This window comes from Silurus meridionalis, chromosome 24, assembly GCF_014805685.1.
Source record: "Silurus meridionalis isolate SWU-2019-XX chromosome 24, ASM1480568v1, whole genome shotgun sequence".
NCBI lineage: Eukaryota > Metazoa > Chordata > Actinopteri > Siluriformes > Siluridae > Silurus > Silurus meridionalis.
In genome coordinates, this window is record NC_060907.1 from 8955992 (window position 1) to 8974923 (window position 18932).

The 18932-nt window shown below is 37.4% G+C and overlaps 1 protein-coding gene across 1 annotated transcript in view; it reads left to right on the forward strand.

Moving 5' to 3' along the window:
- Positions 1 to 18932, forward strand: part of vps8 (VPS8 subunit of CORVET complex) — a 118805-nt gene that overhangs the window by 33688 nt on the left and 66185 nt on the right. Inside the window, 10 exon segments of the mRNA XM_046837249.1 lie at positions 1 to 22; positions 156 to 228; positions 1635 to 1757; positions 3834 to 3905; positions 4255 to 4374; positions 5512 to 5568; positions 7989 to 8071; positions 13201 to 13285; positions 13402 to 13500; positions 17434 to 17523. The exon segment at positions 1 to 22 is cut by the window's left edge and continues 21 nt beyond it. Coding sequence (XP_046693205.1) covers positions 1 to 22; positions 156 to 228; positions 1635 to 1757; positions 3834 to 3905; positions 4255 to 4374; positions 5512 to 5568; positions 7989 to 8071; positions 13201 to 13285; positions 13402 to 13500; positions 17434 to 17523 — 824 coding nt within the window.

The following is an 18932-nucleotide window of genomic DNA, read 5'->3' on the forward strand; positions in this document are numbered from 1 at the left end:
ATAAGCTGCTTGTCTACATTAGGTGAAACACACACACACACACACATACACACACACACACACACACACACACACACACACACACACACACACACACACACACACACACACAATTATGTCATGTCATGTTTATTCTGGTTGTTTCTCTCTTTCAGTTGTTGTCTAGCAGGACGGGCCTATCCTTTAGGAGACATTCCTGAAGACCTTGTGCCACAAGTTAAAAATCAGGTGTGTGTGTGTTTGTGTGTGTATTAATACAAGCGTGTTAATATTTATAAAATTTTGTGGTTCATGTTACATTCAGGTCTATTGTCAGAGCTGAAAATTGAATCAACTCCTAGGGAGAAGATCCATGTGGATAATAAAGACAGATCAAACTTTGTGTGTGTGTTTGTTTGTGTATGTTAGTTTTAGCTTTGTTGTTTGAATTCTGTAGGGAACCCAGGAATCCTGCAGTGCTGAATGTTGCCACATTCAATGTCTCATAGTGACTAGAGGTGTGTGTGTGTCTGTGTGTGTGTGTGTCTGTGTCTGTCTTTGTGTTCTATTGAATGTATTATTTTGTCAAAGACATGGGGGGTCATGTTGAAAGCTAGACAGACAGTCTGAGAGTCAGCTTTGATCTTGTTTTACTCTGGGTTTATCTGCCCCCCACACACACATACACACAAACACACACATCACACACACCACACACACCACACATGCAGCTTTTATTATGTTCATAATATGTAGTAGCTGCATCAGCGATGTGGACCATTAGCAACCTTTGTGTCTGTTTGAATAGCAGATAAGGCCTTATCAATATGTAATTTTATTTAAAATGTATGAACCTAAACTTGACATGGGGGTGGGGCTTTTGGGGTTGCATTAGTTCAAAGAGCACAAAGCACCTTTACAGGTCTTCACAGAGTTCATAATAATACCTACGTAAACTGGGCAGAGGTGAAAGTAATGAAGTACAAATCGTTTCTGTACAGGTAGTCGTCGACTTATGACCACAATTGGGACCGACAAATCGGTCGTAACATGATTTGGTCATAAGTAGAGTAGGCTATATGTACAGTACTGTGAAATGATGCCGGAAGCTGGTACGCACTGTTGTACGCGCGGCTAGCGGCGTAGCCAAGGCGTACGACACTCGTAACACGATTTGGTCATAAGTAGAGTAGGCTATATGTACAGTACTGTGAAATTATGCCAGCACTTTACCTGCACTTTAAAATTATTTTGTATTCATATGATGTGAGGTCCAGTAACCAGCGTGACCGGTAGTAGTAATGGCTATTTTTTTTTTTTACTTAAGTACATGTCAGAGCGCAAACTTCTTTAAGTTGAGTAAAAAGGTGTAGTCAAAACTTCAGCTTTTACCAGTCTTTTTAAACATGAGTATCTGTACTTCTACTTGAGTGAAGGATGTGTGCACTTTTCCATCTTTAAAACTGGCTACTGTTTTCCAGGTATGATTGGGCCTAATTGGAGTAAACGTCACTGGACGATTAAATTGTTTTTGTTTTCTCTTTCAAATGTTTCGAATGGCTTCACATCTCTTTTTATATAGAATTTAGTTATAAAGATCTATAGGATGTATATGCATTTTACTAAGTGATTGCTCTTTGCTGCATGTGTTTCAGGTGTTTGAATTCCTGATTCGTCTACATTCGTTAGAATCTGTCCAGGAGAAGGAGGAGGTCTATCCGTACATTCGAACCCTGCTGCACTTTGACACCCGCGAGTTCCTCAACGTTCTGGCGCTGGTGGGTATCACACAGTAACTGCAGTAAAGCTATGGAGATACACAATTTCTTTTGGTACTGTCTACAGCAGTGTTCATTTTGATTTAGTCTTTTCAAAATCTTTTGACTTGAATGATTTATAGTTTTTTTTTATTTTATTAAATTCATCTGAATTTTTGTAGTTTTCCTCAGTCAACTAAATGGCATAATATTTTAGTCGACTAAATCTACAGTAAATGTAGTCGACTAAAATCGAATGGGATTCGTTCACTTTTAATGCATTAAGCATTCCTCTAAAATTTCCAAGCTCTTATATGCTTGGAGAAACATATTTTAATATGAATGATGTTAAGGTTTAGACATATAACACATGTTATATAACACCCTATTTAAAACAAAATAAAGAAAACTCAAATTCTCATAAAGAAACAAGTATTGAGTAATATTTGTATTTTATTTTTATGATGTTTGTTAATTGCTTGCTTTTTCTGTATTTCTTTGGAATAGTCATCCTTTAAATATTGTGTCCATCGTTAGAACAAAGTCTTCAGTAGTTGTGTCTGGTAGTCCTGTGCATCCAGTCCATTTTGTTATGGCTTCCTCTTCGGTCTGCTGTTCTTTACAGTCACTTTTGTACTTTGAATTACCCAGAATATCTGGTGCGATTTTTTTTTTTTTCTGGGATGCAGAAGGTTTATTTGAAATTGTGACTCAATCTTAGCATTAGAAGTCTTTTGTATCTGTGAGGTTGAAAAAGAGAGAAAAACAGTAAGTATGGTTCTTCCTTCTCTCACACACACCCCGTTCACACAAACACACAGAAATTGAATAAAGCAATCAAATATAAAACAACACAGTCCTTATTGTTAAGCCCTGTATCATATTTCAGATTTAGCAAAACCACTAAGGTAAGCTGGTAAATAACGTTTATAAAGCAAACAGTTAAAATAAAAATGGAAATGGACATTTTCACTCCACACAGTTTTGCAAATGGTCTTGTTTACTTTTACTTCGAAGGTAAAACTTTTTCCGCAATGTTGACATTTTGAAGGTTTTGTGCAGCATGCAGCAAGTTTACAGTATGTGTGGAGGGTTTGCATCTGGCTTGCCTGCTTTCGTCTCATTTTTATTCTTTGATGAAAGTGTGAATTGATTTGTCATAGTTTTTTCTGATTAACAACTGAATTTAATAAATTTTTGTCTGTGAAACAAATATCGTTGACGGAAATTATGACGAAAGTTATTCATCGAAATTAACACTGGACTAGGGGTCGACTGATTCGTTGGTTTTGCAAATTAATTGGCACTGATTGTTGATTTCTGGAACTAGCGGCAAAAATTCCTACACATAGTTTTTCCAGGTTGCGTTATAATGTTATAATGTCATAAGGTTATGCCCAAACGGTGTATACTGTATATGTCTTTATGTCTGTTAATTTGTTACCTACAAATTGTGTAGTTTTTCTTAATAGTTTCTTGAATTCAGCTTTATATATTAAAACAATAGAATTAAAGTAAGGAATAAACTAGGGGTTGACGGATTTTACCAATTGTTAGGTTGGATCGTACTTGCCGATAACGGATTAATAAACTAAGAGGTTTGTTTGTTTTCAATCCATTTTAAAAACTACGCTCAATGTAAAATAGTTTTGAACTTTATTACAAAGTTGCTGGTGCCTTATTCAAAATTGGTATTTAGTACCAATCAGTGATCCCTAAACCCATCTGCTCCCTCTACAGTCATTCTTATGTTATAATCGGTTCATAAAACCTTCAAGGAAACCAGTCTCTTGCTTGGCCCAGTGCATCTTTTGAATTAAATTTTGAGGCGATGCATAAGAATTATTCACACATTTATCACTTTAAGCCATGCCCTCTCTCATTACACAATTATTCTTCACTTGAAAATAATTATTTCTACTTAGTATTCAGGTTATATGGTTACAAATTGGATTAAAATGCATTGAAATAATGATCAGATTTGCCTGATACTCCTTCATAGTATCCATCGCCTAGAAATTAATGAATCCCTGAGACAAAATGAAAACTGCAAGTTTAATTAAGTGTGGGATAAGTGGATTTTTTTTCTTGTTTCAGACGTTCGAGGATTTTAAGAATGACAAGCAGGCTCTGGAGTACCAGCAAAGGATTGTGGACATTTTACTCAAGGTAGAGTCCGATTTTCATTTTTTATTTTACTGCCTTTTATTACAAACCTTTCTGACAATCTTGCTGCAACACACAAATACACAAAACACTTCTCTCTTGTGTGTCTTTACAGACACCATTGAGATGGTAATCACCTAAAATGCAATCACTTCATCAGAGCAGAAACTTATACAGTCTGACTCTGCGGCTGCATAAAACATATTTATAATAGCTCAGCCCACATGCCCTACTCACAGCCCACCCTCTCTCTCATCTCTATGTTCTTTTTCTTCATCTGATCACTCGTGAATTGTAAAATAATTTTTATCCATAGCAGTGTATTGAAAACTGTGTGTGTTTTTTGGGGCAGGTCATGGTGGATAATTCGGACTTCACCCCTTCCCAGGTCGGCTGTCTGTTCACCTTTCTCGCTCGCCAGCTGGCCAAACCCGACAACACTCTCTTCGTCAACAGGAAGTTGTTTGACCAGGTGACTTTTTTCGTTTTATTTTCAGAGGTCGACAGATTCACTGGGTTTACCAATGAATTGGCACCGATAGTCCCTAGCGCCAAAAATCCTTACCGATAGTTTTTCCGTGTTGCGTTATACAGTACGAGAGCGGCCTCTAGAGGCAAACCACTAATGCTGTACCTCATTAATGTTAGTTAATAGTGCAATAACTAAAGTAACAGGTAAAATGAAAAATAAATAAATTTAAACATTTATTAGTAAATGTTGAAATTAACAAACAAACAAAACTAAAGCATTTATTTATATAAGCATTTACCATTTCACATAAATCCAAACAGTCATGCGTAAAACAGTAATCTTCAAAAGTTTTTACAAAGGCCAGAGCATTGAAATTACATACATTTTTATTTTGGTAATAAAGTCCAATATTATTTTGTGTGTTTTCTTTTTATCCACTATCCATTTTAATTGGTGGATTAATCAGTTATCGGCGAGTACGATGAAACCCAGCCATCGGAGTCGTGTGATTAATTCCTGTCACAAGTCAAATTTGCTTGTTCAGGATCCTCTTGAAAAAACAGTGCTATCAGTCTCCTTTTGCATATATCAAATCATAAATGCCTGTGATTGGCTAGTGTTGTTATGATTGACAGGGAAGACAGAGTAAATGGTCCCTCCCACAAAAAAGGACATTTGGTGGGATTTAGACACAGTTTCGGCTTGAAATCTTCGACGCACGAACGCCGACTCACATAAGCCTTTTCAGTTTAGTGTGGCACCGGGTAGTAGGATTATGTACATTACAGCATGCATCATCGTGTTTGTCGGAAACGGCAGCAGGCATTAACACGGCGCCGACTCCAAAGCAATTAGCAGCTCCCCGTAAAAATAACTCCATCTTATTAGAGGTGTGAAAGCGATTCGACGCTTGAAAGTGATGTGCTCGCACTAAGCTGGGAGGGATGGAGACCGACGCCTGTAAAAAGCAGCCGTAAATCCTGTGTACTTTGTTGTTGTTGTTGTTGATGATAGCTTTAATTTCTTGGCCTCGAGGAACTTGTAATTGCTCTCACTCAATATGGAGCTCAATCTGGTCACGTTAAACACAGTGTAGGAAGTGTGGTGTGTTTCATTCTGATCTGGTTTTAAATGCAGGTTCTGGAGTTTCTGTGCAGTCCAGACGATGATTCCAGACACATGGAAAGGCAGCAGGTAAAAAAAAATAAATAAAAAAACCAAAAAAAACTGTATGAACAAAAGCTTGTGGACATGAGACCATGAGATCCGTATGTACTTTTTTGTACATCTCATTCATTATTCAGTCTCCTTTTTCCTCTATAATAATCTCCATTCATTTGAGACGTTTCTGGAGTGTGTTTTGTGGAGATTTGTGCATTCAGCAATAAGGGCGTTAGTAAAGTCAGGTACTGATGTAGGGTGAGGAGGCCTGGGGTGCAGTCAGCGTTCACATTCATCGATTTCCTGCTGGAACAGCTTTGGGTCTCCTAGTTCAAGTGAAGGGAAAATGTAATGCTACTGCATCCAAATACGTAATATATCCAAGTTTGTGGCAACAGTTTGGGGACTTTGGGGAGTGTCTCATTACTTTTGTCCATATAGTGTATATTCAACTAATTCAGTCTAATACATCTATTTACAAGATGTAAAAGGTTTATAAGTGATATGAGATGCAAACATATAGATGAATTAGTGCAAAAAAAGCCTTAGCGAGGGACCATATTCAAATCTAGCTTGTATTTATTATTAGGTTATAATAAGCAATTATATTCTAAACAAGAACGAAACTTACTTTGAGGCAATTATTACTAATTACTGTGTTGGATAAAGTACACAAACCATGTACTTGAGTAAAAGAGAGATAGAGATACAGTAGTTAAAATATGACTCCAGTAAAAGTACTTTCTCTTGAGTAACATTGCAAAAAGTATTTGCCTTCACATGTACTCAAGTATCCAAAGTACTGTGAATTATTATGGCTATGATGTTCCTATTATCATTTTTGTCACAAGACTTAATCAACGTTTATGTGTAAAGACTCTAATGTTCCTCTTAGCACAGGATCTATTTATGGAATGATATTAATGTGTCAAACACTGATTGATATCTAATAAAACTATCATTACCCAAGCGCCAATCAAAACAAAAAACAGAGCGCGCGCTCGACCCCGATTGGTGGATTGCCGATTTCGCAGTTGAGTAAAAAGTTATTTAAACAGTAACAAATGACATTTACTTCTGACATTTGACATTTACTTCCTTACTGTCCACCACTGATTATTTCAGCCTTTTTCTTTTATACAATCTTTAATTATTGAAAATATGTGTGATGAATATGGTTGCAAAGGGGCGGAAACTTTCCGCAAACTTTCTATGGGAACCTCATCTGGGGAATTTTTGAAATATGCCAAGTTGGAAATTTACCAGAGATTTTTGGCCATTTATGGGAATTAATACATTTTTTAAAGAAATGTATATAAACTGTATCATATACAAACATAAATATGAACATTTAGTTTGGTCATAAGATGACATTCATGCAAACTAATACAGATTTCTGAAAAAAATGTAAAAAATTTGTTAGTTTCATTTTGTTGCAGAACAGTTAACAAAAGTTTGAAACATAAATTGTATTATTTTAAGTAATTCATGTGAATAGTCGTCAAGATGGAGTTTATTTATTTTTATTTTTTTACATGATTTTGTGTGCAAGATTCAAGAAATGATGTGGTATGGTATGAATTAATGCAGTGTATGTAGGGGGTGTGGCCTCAGCAGCCCTGCAGTAGATATCAGGGTAGAGATTTAACTAAATTATTAAAGTATTTTATTACATGTGGTCGTTTTAACCAATATTATTCTCATTAATTCTTGTTAATTCCCATGGAAAGTTTCCAGTCTTAAAAATTCCTGGAATTTTGCAACCCGAGTGGTGAACGATTATAAACAAGAAGCTGTTCAGCAAGTTTAGGTTTCGTCCATTAGCATTAGCACGCATCGATCCAGTCATTCTACCTCTGTGCTTTTATAGTAATGTAGAAATGCTTTAGTCATCATGGGGGTATTAAGATATAACAGGATCGTATTGTATATAAATTTAAATGTAATTACAGATAGATGAAGTATATGATCAGGTCATCATTCAAAAATCAATCCAAATGTATTGGTTTGGGCAAATCAGTGTATAATCAGTGTGATCTATAAGGAGTTAAAGAATGTACACTAAATCACGTAACACTGTATCACCACAAATTCTTTTCTCCTAAGCAGATACTCTGTCGCGTTGTATTTCTTATAGTGCGTAAAATTGCCTGATAGGAATTTCGATAGCTACGTATGTTGTACAAAATAAGCACAAGCAACTTGTTGAAAGAGAAACGTCGTCACGGATGCGGATAATCAGCCGGACCAGCGTTTTCCTTTTATCTCCTCCTGCTCAGTTTTCAAAGCGCACCCAAATCCCACCGCCACAAATTGAATCCTTTTACCCCCTCAAGCCTTAAGCCCTTCTGTTATGTGCTGATAAATATATAAATAGGTCCGTGTAGGTCCAGGTTCTAAAACGGCTCTCTGAAGGTCAAGTGACTTTCTCACAGCGGTATCTGACCTTGCAGGTGCTGTTGGAGTTACTGCAGGTGGGAGGCATGGTCCAGTTCGACGAGGGACGGCTGCTTGACCTGGCGGAAAAGGCGGAATTGTAAGTGTTCGTTCAGAAAAAAGAGCTGACGCTTTATACAGCACTGACTTACACACAGTTCCCACACCTGATCAACTCATTACTAGGATCATGAAGATGTAGAGCTTTTAGTTTACAATCATATACACTTTATTTCCAAAAGTATTGGGTCACCTAGTCATAAGTACGGTATGTGATTTTTCAGCATTGCATTCTACATTTAGTCCCAATTTACTCTTATAATTCCCTCCACTCTTCTGGGAAGATGTTCCGCTAGATTTTGGAGTGTGCTTATGGATATTTGTGTTCATCATCCACAAGGGTGTTATGAAAGACAGGTACTGATGTAGGTGAGGTGAGAAGACCTGTGGTGCAGTCAGCTTTCCAATTCGACCCAATGGTGTTCAGTAGGGATGAGATCAGAGCTCTATAGAAGACCAATCAAGAAAAAGAAAAATCTGAGTAGAATCTGAGTAAAATCTGCTTCACGTCACCTTCAATGTAATTGTTTTACTACGTTATATAAAGAAAAGTCAAGTCAAGTTTATTTCTATAGCGCTTTTCACAACAGACATTGTCTCAAAGCAGCTTTACAGAAATCAACAGTCAAGGTGAATGGTGTGCATTTATCCCTGATGAGCAGCCGTGGCGACTGAAAAGTATTGGGACACGACTTTTCCAGTCATATATGGTTCTTCCTCAAACTGTTATCTTAAAGTTGGAGGCAAACAACTGTATATGATGTCTTTGGATGCACTAGTATGACATTTTCCCTTCACTTGAACTAGGAGACCCAAACCTGTTCCAGCGTGATGGTGCCAGCTCCATTCAGATTCTTGATTTGGAGTAGATATTGAGTGGCCTGCTAAAGAACTCTTAAACTACTGAACACCTTTTTTACACTGACTGGTCTCCTCACTCTACATCAGTACCGGACTTTACCAACAGCCTTGTGGCTGAATGAGCACAAATTTCCAAAATCTAATAAAACATCTTACCAGAAGAGTGGAGCAACAACAAATGTCGAAAAAAGATTGTTCAAAAAACACATCGAAATGTTAAGGGTTGGTGTCTATAACACTTTGGTCCATATTATCCTACTATCCATCCAACCTAATAGTGATGAATAGATTGATCCTGGAAATGTATTACCTTAATGTGCTGCCAAGTCATAACTGATTGTCAGCCTAATTGCCTTAATTGGGTTTTTGACCCCTTTCTTCACTTCATTTTGAGTTTCATCTGTAGCTATTAAGTGGAGGAGTGTGACTTTGTGCACAGACCATGTATATTGTGTTACCTTTGTTATATCATACAGAGTCTGTATGAATGACCATACCATAAGTGTAACAATTGTCTGAATGGCCGACCATCAATATGAATGCAGTCTGTATGAACGGCTGCTGGAGGGAGAAAATGACCAGACGTTTGCAGAAATCTCATTTTTTGTGATCAAATTTGATATATAAACTCATACTACATGTGGCTTTGAAACCCATTGCTTTTCTGGATTGCTCCAGGACTGATTTCATGCATTTGTATACAGAATAATAAAACATTTGCCACGGCACTTCAACTTATTATCTTTTCGAGCATTAACAACTCTGGATGATGGATAGTGGTGTGGATTTCTTTAATTAGAATAACTCGCCCAGAAGTCTTAGGTTTCGAATCCAGATAGACTTTATCAACAAGGTAACGAAAAGCTGAGTAATGTTTGTGAGACCTCTCCAGAACTTACTCACAGATTTTGCACTCACACATATATATATATATATATATATATATATATATATATATATATATATATATATATATATATATCTCCCCAGATTTCATACATTTCTTTTTCTTTTCTTGTTTTGCAGCAAGGCATCTTTATCATGTGTAAGCTCCTGAAGGGCGATCGATAACTTGTCACATGTTTATTTCTAGCACCTGTACAACAACAACAAGTTCGCTCTGCCCTACGCACAATGGAATCCTCACACAGTCAAATTCATGAGAGTAGAATAGTTTTCTCTTATGAAAGGGCGTAATTCTATGCATTATATTCATTCAAGATCAATTCATTTATTTCACAGGGTCTTTCCAAAGTTAACTCGTATTGTGCATGAAGCACACTGTTTACACAGGGTTTCCTAAAAAGTGGGTCTTAAAAAGTCTAAAAATGTCTGTGTAACGCTAACTTTAACGCTTCTTGAAATGCTCCCGCAGCACTTTAGAATGTTTTAGTTTGTTAGTTTCTGTGATGTTGTAGATCTTTCTTTCACTAGTCCAAAAATAATTTGCCGTATTACGACTACAAATAAGACCAACATGCAACAGCTAATCAGCTTTCTGTTATTGGAGTGGAGCTTTCTCGAATTGTTCTACAGCAGGGGTGGCCAACCCGTGGCTCGCGAGCCGCATGCGGCTCTTTGGCTAGTTTCATGTGGCTCTTACGTTCATATCGAAGTTTGTGTTTGTTTGTTTTTTTAAAGTGCGTGTTCGCTTCGCTTGAGTTCAATACGGTATTTTTAAGACTTAAATGAGCTTACCCCTACTGGGAGACCTTGGCATGAGGCCAATCAAAAATTACAGGGATGCACCGAAGATTTTCGGAAATACCTCAATCACCGAAAAAACAACACGGCAGAAACACAATTGTAATGACGCAATAAAAAAGCGCAGCCAGCACACGGTTATCTGGATAAGAGCAACATGTTCGCGGTGTGCGGAGAGCGATGTGCAAAACATGCAATGCTGAAATTTCAAGAGGGGGTGTATCTGCAAAGAGTTTCTCCAAGTCAGGTTTAATTTATCACCTGAAATCCAAACATCCCGATTGCCATTCTAAATATGAGAAGAACGCGGCGCAGAAAAGTAAAGTCAATCCGAGCATGCGCACTTTTGAAAAGGCAGGAAAGTTTTCCAGTGATGGTGCCGAGGCAAAAGGCATAACACAAAAAATTATGGATTTCATTGACTTTTGAATTGAATTTTCATTTCGGTGCGTCCCTAAAATATTATCGTTGGTGTGGCCCTCTGACACAATTCAGGTTTCTCATGTGGCCCTCTTGTAAAAATTAATTGCCCACCCCTGCGGTATATTCATCTCACGCACATGCGCATTTGACGAAAATACCGTATTGAACTCAAGCGAAGTGAACACGCACAAAAAAAAAAAACACAAAGTCCTTGTTTTCTACCCTAAAACACGTGAAATCAAAGCATCGATCTGTTCTGACTGACACACGTGAAAGAATTGCTTCGAGTGGCAGCAACGGAATACGAGGCAGATTTGAAGGGGATTGTTCAAGGCAAGGAATGCCAAAAGTCCCACTAAGTAACATGCATAGTAAAAGAAAAACGCTATTGTAAATTATTATATTTTTGTTTGTGGACTTGGTTAAACTATGAGTTTGTGTGTGTGTGAGACAGTGCAGTGTTCATTGTTGAAAAGGACTGTCCTGTAGTCTTAGAACTGTAGGAGTCAATTTCTGTCATTATGTTGGTGTGTGACATTTACAATAAATCTGGCTGAGCAGAGGTGTGTGTGTGTGTGTGTGTGTGTGTGTGTGTGTGTGTGTGTAAGAGGAAGGGATGGGTGATGTTCATGTGTGCCCATGTGTATGATGTGGCTCTTTGCGGTAACACAGTAAAAAATGTGGCTCTCGGTCTCTGACTGGTTGGCCACCCCTGTTCTACAGACTTTAAAACAAATTATATTTTTACTGTATGGGGAAGTGCAAGTTTATCGATTTATTCATTTAGGGCTTGGCTAAGGCCAGTTGCTAACAACGTATTGTAAACGTGTGTGTATTTGTGTGTGTTGTGATACAGGTATTAAATTTCATTTTTAATGTTTTTGATAACGTCTTAAAAAGTTTTAAATTTGACTTTGTGAAACCTGCAGAAACCCTGTTTTAGTAACTGATACTATTTTAATTTAGGTTGGTCACGTCCCAATTTCATTTAACTTTATTCAATTCCATTCAACTCCCCAATGGTAAGGTTGTACCCTAACAGGTTAACACTAAATGAAGGTTGAGTATTGTTTATCAACTGAAACTCTTTTCCAAAATAATATTAGTTGAATTTTTCCCCATTTGATCTGGTTTATTGTGCTGTAATATTGGTCTGATATCAATACTGGTTAAGGGTTAAAAACCCTTATACATTTAGACCAGAATTTAAATTGTAAGTACAGTAAATCCCTATTGTACAAGCAACTAATAGTACAAGCAAACGGAGATACGAGCGACCTTACTCGCAAAAATTTACCCTATTTTGCGAGCAAATTTTGAAGGCACAAGCAAACGCGCTGCCGGTTTCCCGCTTTCGGCGGAGGGTAGCATCAGTCGCTTAGTTGATGACGTATGGCTCAGTCGCTCTCGTTGTTCAGTGCAGCAAAAACATAATGCTTTTTAGTGTTATATTTTTATATCACTAGAAATCTTGAGAAATGTATGGGAAAAAGAAAGTAGATAGAATTTCCATTGAAACCAAGAAGGAAATAGTGGAAAAGTATGAGCGTGGTGTACGTCTCACACTCGCCATTAACCACTATCACATGGGTAAGTGTTAAATTATGTTTACATTACGGTAATTTGCGGTGTATTTGCACTCAAAAAATGCACTCAAAGTGTTCAGCTCGTAAAAAGGATTTGGAATTTCCGGCTGTAGTAAGTATTGCTAATTTGATCAAATGTTCTTAGTAGTGAACTCTGAGGTGTACCCCATAAGATTTGTTTGTTGAACATCGTTATGTCCTTCTTCTGTACGATCTTCTTCTGGACGTCCTGCATTGTCTGAGGTGACTTTCCATAATATCCCTTGTTGAAGTGATGATGACAGTCTGAAACTGCATCTAATCGATGTTTACTACCTAGTATTTAGTCTCACTTTGAACTTTTACGTGTTGAAACAGAGGGATGCTTTGTCCCTTAAGGGTTTCTGACTAATTACCTTCAATTACTTTGGCTTTTCATTTAAAACCTGTTCCGTATAATTAGGCAGCAATTAATCAGAGAGTTTAATTGATTTATTGATTTATTTATTTTTTTCAGGGACATTTAGGTCAATGAAAGTTGAGCTTTAATTCTCTCAATTTTTTTTTTAATTTCTTATTTTTCCCTGTCTGTACTTCATTTTGTGTCTCGATCTAGCTATCAGATCTGCGAGTTTTTGTATGAGCAGAAGCATCTGTATGATCGAATCATCTTCTGCTACCTGAAGGACCCCTTACGAAAGGTAACTCTTCACCCTTTCGTTAAATTTTTTACTTTTTTTTTTTTTGTTTTTTTATATCCATTTTCCTTATCTATCCCGCTTTCCCCAAAACTCAAATCTTTCTGTTGTTCTGCTAGGAAGAGGTTTATAACTACATCCATAACATCCTGTCCATGCCTGGCTACAGCCCAGAGGAGAAGCAGACAGTGTGGAACAAATCCTTAGAGCACATTAAGGTGAGTGCAGGATTGCTTTAAAGGAAAAGAGTTTGGTTTAAAAATTAAACCAAAAAAATATTGGGTGTCTGGATTTTGCTAGGAAGTGATACTTATCTGACACCACGCTTACTTTTATTTTCCTCATAGAGTTCCAGTTTAGTTGGTATATGATTATTATGAGCATCACTTTCCTGATACTAATTTCTATATAAAGTAAGTCTTTTTAGGATTGTCACATAAACATACAGAGAGCGGTAAACATACAAACAAACAAGCAAAAAAAAAAAAAACAAGCAGCCAAACACTAATATGAGATGTAAGCATGAGCAATGGCAAGTTGCCTTGAAGACAAAACAAGGCGTGCTGTGAACTGAGTGTGTATGCAAGTGCTAATTATGGATAAATGGGATACCTGTGCGAAAACAAATGTGACATTGAGGTGTAGTGGGAATCATAAAAAAATATAAAAAACTTAGTCCCTGTCTATAATCCTGACAAAAATTTGTAGTTTTAAAGATTTTAAAACTGAGACAAAAGTACTGTAATTTCCGGACTATTAAGCGCACCCAAATATAAGCCGCTAAATTTTACAAAGATTTTTATTTTAAACATAAATAAGCCGCACCTGTCTATAAGCCGCACCTGTCTATAAGCCGCAGGTGTCTACATTGAAACTAATGACATTTAAACAGGCTTTAACGAAAGACAGTGTCTGTTACACGGCTTGCATCTAAAATCGTGCATTTAAAAATCACCATCGGTGTAGCTTTTCTCCCGATGCCGTGCAGCTCAGAACACAGGTGAAGTGCGTTTTTTCATGCTCGGTTGTTTTCAGCGTGACGAATGATTCGCATTTCAGTCCGACAGTCCGAGTGAGCTGTAGGTCAAACGTCAGAGGAACATCATCCATATATATGATGTGGTGTGGCCCGATTCAGTGGGAGCATGATTTGATATAAAGAATTTCATTGGTTCACCGGAACCAGTTCCGCAATTTCATTGGTCTAATGTTATGGGGCTCAGTTTTTGGGCTTGACGCTTGTGAAACCGGGAAAAACCCAGAAAAAATCGACGTGAGAAAAAAAGCGGCTTATAGTCCGGAAATCTGGTAAAGATTTCAGACCATCAAAAAGAAGATGACAAACCCCCGTGAGGATCCCGAGCCATCTAGAGATGTTCCAGCTCCAGCTGAATCCCACTTCTTAAAGATTTCAGACATTTGGCATGAAGGAATCTATAATGATCTCAGATGTTGAGCTCATTTATGAGTTGTTCAGGAGCTCCTGTTTCTCCAACTGACTGTAGAAGAGTGTAGAAAAGACGTTACTCATAATCACACACTGCGGTGCTCATGATCTTTCTCACTCTCCGGTGTTTTGTAATGTTTAATGGGTTCTCCTTTTGAGTCTGGTTCCTCTCGAGATATCTTCCTCATACCATCTAAGGGAGTTTTTTTCCCTGCCACACTCTGCCCAGACTTGTCCATCGAGAATTAATACACAATTTAAATTTAAATGAATTTTCTGAAAAGCTGCTTTGACAATGTCCAATGTCCATGAAATAAACTTGAATGAGTTCTTCCTTTTATTTGATTCATTCTTGGTATTCTTAGACACTATACGTGTATAATACACACAATATCCAAGAGTTCATGGCATCTTTAATGAAACCTCGAGCTTACAAAATGACCTTAGCTTATACTATTTTATACTTTACTATATATCACTGTAGTAGATTACACTAATCCGGATACATTGGAATTTTTTTTCCCGTCTCACTGTGGACTGAGAGCCAAAACGGAAAAAAAATAATATAAACAAACTTTTTTTTTTTTCTTTTTTTTTTTACTATTATTATTTTTTTTTTTTTATTAAAACATATTTAGTGTGGACATGACCCAAGTGACAAAGTGACCAATCTTCATTCATTTTTAATGTTACATAATTTCAATGACTGGCTTCTCAAGTGCCATTTGAATCAGGATCAGCTTAATTGACCACATACCCCTGAGTATACAAGGAATTAATTTCCAGTTTAGAGCAAACCAGCAGTGCATACTTAATCTACAGGCACTGCTTCACACATCTGGATTGAAACAAGACGTAGATTAATACAGACTTGATTACACATGACATAACCAAGTATAGAAGACAGAACACTTTGGCCGTGATAGAAAGTGCCATTATAGTGCAGTGATTGTCCAGTTTATTACAGAACAATATTCATAATAATAGTTATATGGGTATGATATTGCACATAGAGCAGATTGAGGTAGTGTAGTAGTAATGAAAAGGTCTGTATAGGTTGGGATTATCTGGTATGCTGTGGTTCCATACGGATGAAGCCTAACAAGGATAAAATAACAAATCCAACCGAATCGCTCGAATGTTTCCTCGGATCGGTCGTACAGATTTGAATAGCGTGTTCCAATGTTTTAAAGTTCTGGCCTGAAATGCAAATAGTGCAGCTGATAACCATGGATTAACTTTATCCTGTCATACTCTAAGATTAAGGATTAAGGACACCTGTTAAGGATTCAATTCATTTTTATTTGTAGAGCACATTCAACAATGGACATTGTCTCAAAGCAGCTTTACAGAGATAAAGAGGTTATAAAGTTGTATTAAAGAATGTATAAGTTTAGTGCCTGTAGATTTGTTCCTTATAATTGGAAGTTTATCCCTAACGAGGGAGCCGGTGGTGACCGTGGTGAGGAAAAGCTCTCTAAAATGGCATGAAACCTTCAGAGAAAACAGACTCAAAATGGAACCTCTTCTCATCACTGAATGTTCAATCATTACAGTTCCATCAATGTTGAGGTGTGCTGTTGAGTGATGGGCTCTTCAAAACTGTACGTTCAAATGGTGGTCCTGAGCCATTGCAGCAGACTGTTGATATTAAAAACAGTCCAAATCCTCTTCATAGTTCTTGAGTTGCTCAGTAACTTCATGGATCTTTAGGCTGTTAATGTGGAACCTGTGTACAGAGTGTCTCTGATTGAGGAGATTATCCAGAGGTAGGATGTAGAGAGCAATCAGGCAGATATGAAGAGAAGTAAGGGACAGGAGCACTGCTCGCTGGTACCTCAGGAGCACGATAGAGAGAGAGAAGAAGTGAAATAAGGATAGTTAATTGTGTCATGAATGTTTAAAGACACTACAGTACAGCATGATCAGGGTGCAAGTAGGGACTCCAGCAAGACCAACTATGGCAGCTAAGGATCACCACCGTTGGACTCAAGTCCAAGAGAATAAGTCAAGACCAAGTCTTAACAAGGTCAAGGCTGAGACAAGATAGAGACAGATTAAAAGAAAAAGGGCATCAATAGTGAAAACCATCAAAAGCCTTTTATAGCCAAGGCATGACTTCACCCAGTTGACTTTATGTGTTGAACTGGGAAATGATTTCTTGTGGAAAATAATACAACACACATTATTTGTGTTCCGAAAAATATTTATCGTGAAATACAAATCCAAATCGGTAACAGATTCGACTACTTCAGGATGTCGCAAGTTTACAAGGAACTAGTGGGTGTTATTTTCCACGTATCTGATCTTTACTCAAGTATTTCCATTTGGGGAGACTTTTACTTTAACTTCACTACATACCAAATTCAACTACATTCAACTCAACTACATTTAGCGAAATCAGCCTTTTTATTTATAAGTGAATAAAAACTTAACTGGTCAAACACACAGCAATCCACCAATCAGGATCGCCGCTTGTTGGCATCTACTTATCACCAATATACAGTTCAGCAACAGTCCAACAGCAAGAGGCACATTTAGGAAGGAATAAACCTGTGTAGGAACAGGAACCTGTTGCTCACGAGTGTGAACCTGAAGTCAACACCTTCTGAGATGCCACCACAAGCTCGTCCGTCATGAACGGATTCTTTGAGGAACAACTTTGATTTTCCTGAGTGCTGATTTAACTGTATTGGTCTTGCAGGAGCTGGTTAGCGTTAACCCTGCTAAAGCTGCCGAGCTGGTGGCGGGTCACTTTCTGAGCGAGATGGAGCCTGTAATCACTGCACTACAGGTGAGTGTCGATCACAGCGTATTGAAGGTCCGTAATAATGCCTGTGGAGTGTGAGTGTGAATGCTTGGAGTTTGAACGTAGCATGTGGGGAAACATTTCCTCAATGCCATGTATACATACTATCAAAAGAGTCCTGAATCTGTGTCCACTGTAGTCTCAGTTTCCTGTATTTATCAGATAGTAGAGGAAATGCTTTTCTGCTCACCATGGTTGTAAAGAGTGGTTGTTTGGATTAATGATTATTGATAGATTAAATTTGTCTGGTCTGGTTATTCTCCTCTTACACCTTTTATGCTGTAACACGGACCCGACATCGATACCAGACAGGCGCTCTGTTTGCCGTCTGTCGTCATTAGCGAGGTGATGCGTGTTTGTCAGCTTAGTGTTTTGGTGAAAAAAAACGATTGCACACGCTCTTAATCCTGCCAACACTGTTCAGTAAAAGCCCAGAGGTGAGGATTAACGGTGGTCTCAAAAGGTGTGATGTCAGCACCAAATAACCTGTCTCTACTCCTATACACAAACAGATCAATACCGTGTGTGTGTGTGTGTGTGTATATATGTGTGTATATGTGTGTATATGTGTGTATATGTGTGTATATGTGTGTATATGTGTGTGTGTGTGGGAGGGTGGGGCATTTCCACTCTTGGACCAAATACTCACATCGAAGTCCTTATCAAGCACACGGATAGACAAAACTTCTTCCGATATTTGGATGCATTACACATTTCTCTACATCACATGCATCGTTGTGCCACAGTACGTGAACCCATTACACAAAATCAGACTATATATAGAATCATCAGAAAATCATTATTTTTATATATATATATATATATATATATATATATATATATATATATATATTAGGGCTGTCAATCGATCTGAATTAATGATTTAACTTATGACAATCATGCAATTAATCGGGATTAAATATTAAAATTGATTGACAGCCCTAACATATGTGTGTGTGTGTGTGTGTGTGTGTGTGTGTGTGTGTGTGTGTGTGTGTGTGTGTGTGTCACGTTCAAAGGTCGCCCACGTTAAACGAAATACCGTGATAAACGGACGCCACCCCAAAAATGCTATTTTATTTATACAGTACTGTACTGTATTAAAATTGTACTTCATTTTATAATTAATAATTGTATTTTTATTATTAAATTTCATTATTTCAACAAATATTTGGTCATGTTATTTTGCTAAATTTATGGTATGGTGGCTGGTAAACATTTTCTCTAGCCAACTTTCACCCCTTCACATCACAGTTAGTATTTTAGTCTTTTTTTTAGGAAGGTGCTGAAATGAAGTGACACGAAGAGCGTTTATTTAACCCCCATAATCACCATCATCAGGTGAACTGGAGATTTTTTTTAGAGAATGTAAGAGACAGATGAAAAGACATGAC